This window comes from Rhea pennata, chromosome 15 (genome assembly GCF_028389875.1).
Source record: "Rhea pennata isolate bPtePen1 chromosome 15, bPtePen1.pri, whole genome shotgun sequence".
In the NCBI taxonomy this organism is placed as follows: domain Eukaryota; kingdom Metazoa; phylum Chordata; class Aves; order Rheiformes; family Rheidae; genus Rhea; species Rhea pennata.
In genome coordinates, this window is record NC_084677.1 from 3,925,249 (window position 1) to 3,935,692 (window position 10,444).

Here is a 10,444-nt window from a genome sequence, read left to right on the forward strand (position 1 = left end):
TGTAACAAGACATTTATTAATGTGGAAGTCTCTGTTCTGAAGCAGAATCAGCTGTTTCCACTGGCTGGGCTCCCAGCAGTGCTATTGTGCCAGCAACAGCTCAGCCACTGCCGAGTCTTGGCAGATAAGACAGCGAGGCTGACCAGCACGGACCACAGTCACACTCCACAATCAGGTCCAGGAAAAGGTCGGGGTTGGTGGAGAGCGAGCTACGGCAGGGTAAGTCTAGTCCAATACGGTGGGCTCTCTGGCTGATGCCTGATTTAATCCAGGTGTCACTCAGGAGTCACCTTTCAGCTTCTATGCTGTGTTCTCTGCAGGCCTTAAGGCAGACAAGAGAAGGAAGGAGCTGACGTGGATGCTCTAAGCTAAGGCCCCTAACTCCACTGCAAGGCTCAGTCCCACTGTCACAGTGAGGATCCGTGCCTGAGCTTTCATCCAAACATACCAGGTTCAGGGGATAAAACCCAGAAGAATTAAGATCTCCCACTTGCAAACAGACCTCCCAAACAGTCAGAGCAAGCAACAGCTGCTGGACATACCATGCTGGATAAGGGCAATGGGATGCACACTGCAGACCCACAACTGCACCAGCTGGGATGGGGAACCAAATATACAAAGAAACTTTGAGCTGGTCCTGTTAGGTGAGACCAAGGCAGAGAAAGGCCTGCAGGGGCTAACAGAAACTGTAAGTAGGTACTGCTGAAACAAAACTTATTGTCTAAATCAAACAATCTCATCTGGAGACAACCCTTGCCTTTCTGGAGAGGCAATTTCACACTGATAGCTTTGGTCCATCAGAGGCCTTGGGCAGGGAAACATGCAGCACCTATCCCTGCCTTAATCCTCCATGCAGCAAGCTTTTAACTGGAAACTGGGGGATTTGAGGGCTTACTTGTAACAGGAGCCCCAGAAACGGATACACTTCTGCTATAGCTGCTGCCATTGCAGGGCTGACTCTATTAAACTGCTGGATTTGTCTCTTCCACACTTGCCAGAGTCCTGTGCTGTCCTTCTCCACTCACACCCCACTGGCCCAGGCCTCAGCAGCACAGAAGGGCAATGCCTCAGTCTCCTGCAGAAAGACAGATTGCTGAGAGCAAAACCTAGGGATGGGCCGTGCAGTGAGCACTGGCCTGCAGGTGCCACATGCTGCCGCCTTCCACGGGCATTAGGCAGTTGGCTTCCTGACTAAAATCCCTCTCTGTCCAGGACTAGTATCTTTTCTTCACAGTTCTCCTTCCTTCCTGGGAAAGCTCCAGAACCTCTTGTTGAAAAGGTTTTCCTAAAGCCGTCATTTTCCTTTATTTCCTAATGCTGAATCAGAACAGCACTCACCTTCAGAACAGAGGCTTTTCATAGGCACAAAGGATTGGAAACAATCTGGAGAGATCATCTAGTCTGAGCCCTTACACTGACAGTGGCGGGGACAGGCTTGCATTCACAGATGAGGGTTCCTGTAACTTCCACTGAGGTTTTCCAAAGCTCTGGTCTTGGGATTTGACTGGTTCCAGGGATACAACTTGTTTGTATGGATATTTTGCTATTGCTGTAGTCAGCAGGGACATGCTGGCCAGATCTCTGCCACATGTCTAAGAGTAGTACTTCAACATTACCCCACAGCTGGAGCACCACCAGTGCCTGGAGGGGAAGGGACACAGGTGAAACACGTAACACTCCACACAAGACAAAGATTAGCTCACACGGGCCAGCTGTAAGCCAGGCCAACCTGAGGCCCTCACCCTCCTCCAAAGACACATACCCAGCTTATATTTCAGTTGTGCTGGTGTCAGCCTTGACCTCCAAAGGCACCTGGGGAGAGGAGTGAGGAAACACATGGGCACAACACATCCCTCAGCAGGTAAAGCTGGGCTAGAAGCAGAAGGAGGCTGGCCTGACCGCATTAACTCTGTTTACACAGCACAGCAGTAAAGCCTGCTTGTCCTTCTTAGCTTCCAATAAGCCAGCAAATCATAACGCTCTTCGGGCCATACTCAGACAACAGGGCAGGAATTTAGTTCAAGGGATATCAAGCATGGATTCAGATCATATTTGACCTAGTTTGTGACAGGAGCACCCCTGCTCTGTTGTGGGATACAGGTTTTGCAAGGCAGGCACCTGGCTGAGGCCTTAGCTGGACCCAACAGACCCTTTCACGCCTAATGGGAAGGGGGAGAAGGGGGGCAGGCTCCCCTATACAAGGGAAGGCTAGATCAGATCTGAACCAGGGTCTTACAAACAGGAAGATCCAAACAGGAAGATCCAAGTCCGCTATCCTATCCAGTCCCACTGCAAGTCAGGGTGAAGAAGGATACCCGAGGCTTCCAAGTTAGCCAGTATCTCCCCCCAGCACAGCATTCACTACATGCAAGCGCTCACCAGTGGGAACCTTTTCTGTACAGCTCAGCCACAGGTAACACATAACTTCAAGGACCATAAGAAGTTTCACCTCCTGTATCTCCTGGTGGATCAAAGACAGCCCTGGGCCAGGCTGAGATCTGTGACTCTGCTTTCTGAGGCTCAGTGCTTGCTGCCTGCCTTGCTCCTGGTTACACTTATAAACAAGTGTATGTAGAGCTCTTTTCCACCAGCTCTACATAGTAACACCTGGGACTGATGTCTGATAAAAAGGACAAATTTAATCAGCTCAGATCTGCCATCTCCCAGAACAAGCAAATCACTGAAGATGTAAAAATAACCTGTTAAAGAAGACAGTGACAGCTGCAGAAATTGCCAACTAAGAAAAACTGGCTTTGTCTGCACTGTAGGCTGTTATTTGACCACATTATCTGCACCTGAAGCCTGTTATATGACCACAATAGCTGTGATGTTTTACCCAGCACCAGTCAAAGTACAGATCTGTCTCCACATGAAATTCTTGTAGCAAGGATGAGCATAAGAACAGGCTACTTCTGCCTTCACTGCCATTCAGATACTGTTTTACACAGTACCTTCCAATAGCAAACTGAAATGGGAATCATGCTTAGTACTAGAAGGTACCAGCCCTCTTTTGAATTCGCAGTGAGCTGGGTTTGAGAAGCAATCACTGGCCTTTGGACACGGGGGGGCCTGCAGCAAATCTGACTAGCCTTTTCCAGACACGCAGTTGGTACCTGCAGCAGCATGCTGCATGCAGCCCCGGCTTGGAAACGCTCCCGGGTACCCGCTGCAAGCTCCGCGTGAACGACCTGCAGTGAGCCCACAGGGAACGTCTACAGCTTTGCTGAGCTAAGTTTGGGCTGATTTCTTCCGCGACAGGTACCTCTCCCGGGGGCTGCGCTTTTCTGGGAAGTTTCAACAAAACAGTACAACTATTTCCAAGAAGATAAGGGAAGGGGAAGAACACACTTTTTATCCATGTTAAAAGTATCAACACCTTGTTTAATTAGGGAGCTCTGCCAGGGGGATTTGAAGTTTGGTCATGCTTTCACGAAGATGACAAGAAGTCGTGCAAATTTGGGGGTGAGCAAGGCTCAAGGGACCGGGCTGAGGATCCCGGAGCCCGCCAGCGGTCGCGTTTTTGCGGTGGAAAGGACACGGTGTGTCTGCGCCGTGCCGCCGCCTCCCGGGGCGCATCCCCGGCAGAAGCATTTCTAAGAGGCTTCAGGGCAGGCCGCAACAGAGCGGATCGCAGGGCTGTTACAGGGCTGTTTACCCTCGGTGCCGGGGTAGGACCAGGCTACCCGAAAGCGCTCGCCGAGGCGCCAGGCCGCGCCCGTCGCCATGGAGACGCGCCCGTCGCCATGGAGACGCGCCCCCGCCGGGCGGCGCCCCCCGCCGGGCGGCCCCCGCCGCCCCCTCACCTGCGGCGCGGCCGTTCCGCTGCGGCGGCTGCCGCCAGGCCCGGCCCGTGCGGGCACGGCGGGGCCGGAGCCCTCGCTGGGCGGGGTGACACCGGGGGGCGCGGGGGCGCGTTAGGCGGCCGGGCCGGGCCGGGCCGGGCCTCGGCGGCTGCACCGCCCTTCGCTCCGCCTCGGCCGGGCGCGGCGGAAGCGGGCAGCGGCGGCGCCGGGCGCCGCCATGTTGTGCGTGGCGCTGGCGCTGCTCTCCTACCTCCTGCAGAGCGGTGCGGGGGCGCGGGGGGGCGCGGTGCGGGGGCGGCGGGGGGGGCGCCGGGACCCCCCGCCGCCCGCTGACGCCCCGCTCCCCCCGCAGCCCGCGGCGGCGGCGCCGAGCGCACCTTCGTGGCCGTGAAGCCGGACGGGGTCCAGCGGCGCCTCGTCGGGGAGCTGGTGCGGCGCTTCGAGAGGAAGGGCCTCGCCCTGGTGGGCATGAAGCTGGTGCAGGTGCGGCGGCCGGGCCGGGCCGGGCCGGGCCGGGCCGGGCGGGGCCTCGCCCGCGGCGCCGCCCGCAGCGCGAAGGACGCGTTGCGCTCTCCCCTGCGCAGGCCTCCGAGGAGCTGCTGAGGGAGCACTACGTCGCCCTGCGGGACCGGCCCTTCTACAACCGGCTGGTGAAGTACATGAGCTCCGGGCCCGTGGTAGCCATGGTGAGCGCTGCGCGGGTTCGCCCTCGCCCCGGCAGCGGCAGAAGGGGCAGCTGCGCTGGCTTGGGGTCGGGGGGACCACACAGCGGTGGCCCTTTGGAGGGCGTAGTGCGGCCCTGCTGAACCGAAGGGACGCCTCACTGTAGCAGAGGAAATCCACTCACAGTTCGGATTAGTTCTCAGAAGCACCGCTTGAAGGCTTTGTGGTGAGAGCCTTTCCTGGCTGTCCTTGCGGTGGATCAGATAGGGGATTTAGAGACCAGATAATACGGCCTGTGTTGCTGGGTGAGCTGCGGAAGCTGATTGCAGGTTTCCTGTCACCTAGGTCTGGCAGGGCCTGGATGCAGTCAAGACAGTCCGCATGATGATTGGGGAGACTAACCCGGCCGACTCCAAACCCGGCACCATCCGAGGAGACTTTTGCACTGACATCAGCAAGTGAGAGCATTGGCTTTTTGTTCCTTGAGTAGTTTTGTGAGCACCTGTCTAGGCATTCCTGCACAAGACTTGCCTAAGCCACGTGAGCCTGCATCGCAGCAGAAGGTGTAACTGGGGCCCTTCTGCAGTTTGCCCTTTCTGTGCTTGAGTCACAATGATCTTCCTCAGCATGGCAGTTTGCAGAGCAGCACTGTGCAGGATGTGCTGAGCTCTGCCTTCTGAGCTTGGGATGAGCCTAGTTTTGAGTCTTCCCTGTTTTCTAAGCTCTCTTCTATCTAATCTAGTATTTCTGTCTGTCTAGTTGGATGTTTTCGCTTGGCTTTTGCCCCCAAGGAATCAAGCTCTGTCAGGCTGTGAGGAGGAAGGGAGGAGAGGGTCCTTTCCTGAAGAAGCAGGGCACCTAAAGAGCTGCTTTAGCTCTACCAGAGTTTGAGTCATCAAAAACCAAGCAGGACTTCTGCAAAGGAGGCCCACATGCACTAGGGCTTTCACCAGTGAAGATTCACCACTGCTGACCTCTGGTGGTTGTAGCTAAGCCTGGCTTGTGGTAGGCAAAGCTTTTAACTAACTTCTTTCTAGGGTTAAATTTCTGTTCCTTGGTGTCTGATACCAAACCTACTTCACAAGACCATCTTTATGATAGAGGGAAGGGAGTAAAATCTGGAGACAAAGCCTAAATTTCATAAAAACAAGCAGAACTCCAAGTAAACAGCCACTTTCATGAAGCTCATCTTGCAGCAAACATGATTCCTCATTGCAAGAGGAAGGAATGTTGGGAATTTGCAGCTCCTACAATATCCACAGCCTAAGCTATGTTCAACATAACCACAACCAGCCCTGAGCCAGAAGGAGGAGAGCTGCAAGGTGGGGAAGGAATACCTTACACTGTGACTGGCTCAGTAGGTTTTATTAAGTTGGTTAAAGTGAAATTTTCCCAGCTATGGCTTCCCTCCCCCTTTTCTCTGTGTACTGCAGACTAATCCCCTTTTTCTTCCTGCAGAAATGTGATTCACGGCAGCGACTCGGTTGAGAGTGCCCGGCAGGAGATCTCCCTCTGGTTCCGTCCAGAGGAGCTGATTTGCTGGGAAGACACGGCTGAGCACTGGATCTATGGCTGAGCGCTGGATCTATGAGTGATAAGAGCAGCCTGAGGGAAGCATGTCTTCCTGACTCAGGCACGATGCATGTCCATTCATTTCATTTCAGCCTGTTGGGCTGGCTGTGGTTTCTGCTGCAGCGTCATGTGCAGTTGGGGGTTTCTAGTTTGGTTGGGGGTGGGGGTGGGTCATGGGAGCTGTTCTGTGGTTTTAATTTTGCAGTTCAGCTCCTTGCAATAGTAGCTATTTCTTTTTCTTATCGGCTGTAGTAAGTAATTATTGTTGCTATAGCACCCTAAAATCCCAAGTAGCTCAAGGTGATTTACTGAAGGAAAGCTAAAATTGGGCTCTATGCCCTTGACAGTGTGTAGGGCAGGCCTGCATGGTGCAGTAGAACAAATACTCCTAACCACTAGGAAAGATGCTCTGATCATTGGATAAGAGTGACCTGATAGGTATAATCTACATGGATTTCTGCAAGGTTCCTCACCAAAGGAGGTGGTTCCTCACCAAATTTTAGAGTTAAGTTGCTATGGGATAAGGGGGAGGGTTCCTCTATGAGTTAAAAGAAAATGGTTCCAAAGTGAGGAATGAAGGATAGGAAGAACTTGTCTCTCTCTTTCTGTTGGTGGAAGGTTGTGGTGGGAGCTCTGCAGGGTGCATGTGAGGGCTGGTGCCAGTTCACCTGGCTTCCGAAGTGATTTAGAGAATCTGTGAAAGGAAAATTCACTAAATGCTGTTAAACGCACAACTGCTGCCTCTGGTTCAAAGGATCCCTGGGCTACGAGTGTTGGGAATGGGGAGGTGGCTTGTCTAGGTCTGCTAGGTCACCTGTGTGAGTATGTCCCTTCAGTCCCAGGTCCCATCTTGCCCATCGCCCCTTCAGGTTTTCACACTGCTGACCATTCCTTAAAGCTGTGTCGTGTTGGAGCCCCCGGCACAGCCTTGGCAGCGCATTAGGGCAGGGACAGTGACTTTGCATTCTGCCACAGAATAGGAGTAGTTTTAAATCCAAGGGAACAAGGTCCACCAGAGTTTTGCTGCATGTGGGCAGAGACATGTTTTGCCCATGCCCTAGATTCCTGCCTCTCTCTCCAGCTGACCTAGCTTTATAGCTGCTGGGGAATGAGTGCAGCTCCATGGGGGCAGAGAGAGCAAATTCAGTCCCTACTTCCACCTCCAGACTGGCCTAGAGCATGCTGGGGCCAGGCAGGCCCAGACATAAGAACAGGCACAGATTGGGAATAGATGGTGTTCCTCTGCTGACTACAGTTTTCTTCAGCTGGCTGATTAAAAGGTGCAGCCACTAGCAGCAAGGACTTCTCCTGCCCCTAGGGCCTTGCCAAGAGGTTTACAGATCCAAATACATTACAGATTCCATTTGTTTCTAGAAGTCATCCATTTGCTTTTTTTATAATAAACTTTGGACAGTGCTGTTGTCTCCTCCAGTGGTTATTTTCCACATCGATCTGGAGGGTGGTGGTGGCAGCTGATGAGTGGGTTTATTTAGGCCAGTGCTGGGTAAGTGCTCTGTTTGCAAACCCACTGCACCAAATGACTTACACTTTACTGATACTGAATTATGCTGCTAGTTGCAATTTTGCTTCAGTACCCTAGAGATGCAATGCACCTAATGAGGAAGCAGCCACAGTTTGTCAAGACATTAAAATCATTTAGAAAAGTAATTGCAAGGGAATCTACTTGATGTAGTTTATTTTAATGACTAGCAGCAGGTAATTGGCAAAGGCAATATTTATAGCCTCATACAGTTTTCACTACTTCCCTATTCTGTTGCCTTTTATTTATTATTGCTACTTACATTCCTTGAGTTCATTAAATTCTACAAAATAAACACTACTGGGACTGAAAGGAACAAACAAGCACAACAAATCCAGCTTTTTAGAGGCAGGAGTAACGAATGTCATGGATTCCTACCAGACTTTCTCAGTAGCACCCTGTAACTGACAGGGGGTATGGCAGCTGCTCTGAAAGCTGAGACTGATGTGTTAATTCTTTGACAGGACCTTACTATCCGATCTGAAGGGGGCTGCACAAGGAGGCTGTAGTTAGACAGTAGCTGAATGGGTCATCCTTTCCGCACTTTATTTCTGATATTAAGAGAAGCTACAGACTGCACAGTCTTCTAGTGTATGTACCCTGCAGGAGCAGCCCTTTCTGCTCTGACTCAGTGAGCAACATGTATCTCATTTTCCAAAGACTGCTTATAAAGGTGAACACTTGAGCTAACCACTCTTCTAACAGCCCTATTACCACAGACTGAGTAGAAGTTTCAGTTACAGGAATAAACACACTGGCACTTAATATCAACACATTTATTACACACAGAACAGATATGGTTCATTCATAGCACAAAGGACAAAACACAGGACCATATTCATACAGCAGACTTTACAGAATATCATCTTCATACCAAACAGTGGAGTTCACAGGTTCTGTAACCTTAAAAATCCTTCTTTGACATACAAAATACTTTATATAGATCACAGTGGAGATGTGACAGGGAAACGTTTTGAAGCCAGTCCACTCTCACCATGCTCCCCAGTAGCTAAAAAATGATGACAGGAATATGCCAACAGCAGTTAGTTTTATTTAGCTGTAGCTGCCCTTTCCCCCACCTTTAAGCTTGTGTTTCTCTTGGGAGAAAAAACATGTATCAAATTGGAAAGGAAACTGCTGATTGAAGCCTGAGACCTGTTTCAGCTGTGAAACCAGCTGAACTATGCAATTGATCTGAGATGCCTCCAGCCTGAATTATCTGGATGAGGGTAGGCTTTGAGCCATTGCCAGGCAGCCTCAATTTAGGATTCCAAGGGCTAAATTTTGGACCTCGTAAAATTTCACTGCAGAGCTGGCATCTGTTTTTGGTCATGTGTGTTGCTCTGCTGAGAAATTTCCTCCCCAGTGAGGAAGCAAGTGCTAGTCACAATCTATTTTTAGTTCACCCTGCACAAACTCTCAGACTTGCTTGATTTTTGCAAGTTTCACCAGTTTGCCTCAGAGAAAGAACTGCCTTTGGGGTAGGTACTGGTAGTGCTGATGATACTGCAGGCTCCATGGTGGGAGGTGCAGCAAACTTATGGGAATTTCTTGCCATTTTTGCCTGTAGGATCAGATTTCCTTGGCAGCCTCCTGAGATAAGCTGGTATGTCCTACCTGGGCCCAGTTCAGTAAGTGCCTTGTCACTTACCCGTTGTGTTAATCCCACTGGTTAAGAGCGAAGTTCTGGCCATTCCAGGCTTGCTTTCAACAGTTTGCGAAGGTGGAATAAGACTATCAGAGCCCACATTTTGCATATGGGGATGGACTGCTTGTGCATCTTTCTTCAGGGATATTAGTTTGAAAATGCTCAGAGACAATCAGCCTCTGCACTTCGCACTTTGGAAAGCTAAGCAGTGGAAACTGCAGTAGGTACCATTAGATTATTTGCCTGTGCTTGTGCTCTCCCAGCATATGCAAGTCCTTGCTTCTAAGCAAGCCTGGAAGATGCTACAGCAATTACAATCTTGTAAGATTAGCTTTTTCCTCACAAGGATCTAAATTAAGTATTGATGCAAGTAATCAAAACAGAGTTTAAATTGATAACTTTAATTCTTCAGGACAGAACAGTCTAGTAAGCACAGTAGCCACTGGTTTCCAGCTCAGATAGCTGAGATTCTTAAAAGTTAAGATAGGAAAATAATTACAGCAGAATCCCCAGATAAGTGTCCCATTCACTTCCTTCAGATGCTCACCACAGTAAGATATGTTCTTTAGCACACATACAAAAGAATCACACACACACAAAAAAAAAAGTTTACTTCCTTCACTTGCAAGTGTTTTCACTATAAAAACTACAGACTATTTATTCATAGGACATAAAAAGAAAGAACAGTTAGTGCAGAATGTTATGGCTTTATCATTATCTTATCCCTGCTTTATACTCAGGCTACAGTACACTCATAAAGCTCTATCAGTCATTATCCAGCAGAAGATGGCCTGAGAATTTCTGGAGCCTGTCAGCTGCTAAGTAAAAATACTCAGCAGCATTTCAAACCCTCCTGGGAGGACAGTTCTACACAGAAGCTTCAGCTGCGATGGTCAGGCAGGAACTGCCAAGAGCATTAATCTGATGCTTCCATTCTTACACTGACTGCCCTCAAAGCCTTTTCTTTGTCAATCTTCATCTTACAGTTCTTCTATAACAGGTCTAGGGAAAGTACCTGTCTAGATCATCATGTAAAAGACTAAAGCAGGATAATCTGCCTTCTGACACAGAGCAAGCACAGCTGTCACAGCCCGCAGCAAACACTTCTGTGTACCCGGGGTACAACCACGGGGACCCGCCGGCCGCCGGCTCCAGCAGCCCCTCAGGTGCGGCCCACAAAGGGGATCAGCGCTCCAGGCCTCCCGCGAAGCCGCCGAG

The 10,444-nt window shown here is 50.6% G+C and overlaps 2 protein-coding genes across 2 annotated transcripts; one reads left to right on the top strand and one right to left on the bottom strand.

Moving 5' to 3' along the window:
- EME2 (essential meiotic structure-specific endonuclease subunit 2) lies at window positions 1-3,725 on the bottom strand. The gene is given in 5 exon segments (XM_062588593.1): window positions 1-286; window positions 896-1,075; window positions 1,521-1,563; window positions 1,565-1,641; window positions 3,684-3,725. Coding segments are annotated over 5 exon segments (528 nt in total). The 3' UTR covers window positions 1-100.
- Window positions 3,726-3,948: 223 nt separating this feature from the next.
- Window positions 3,949-7,464, top strand: NME3 (NME/NM23 nucleoside diphosphate kinase 3; the record flags this gene model as incomplete). Its single annotated transcript, XM_062588594.1, has 5 exons — window positions 3,949-4,066; window positions 4,156-4,286; window positions 4,388-4,489; window positions 4,812-4,924; window positions 5,925-7,464. Coding segments are annotated over 5 exons (582 nt in total), but the record flags the coding sequence as incomplete, so codon positions are not given.
- Window positions 7,465-10,444: the final 2,980 nt, after the last annotated feature.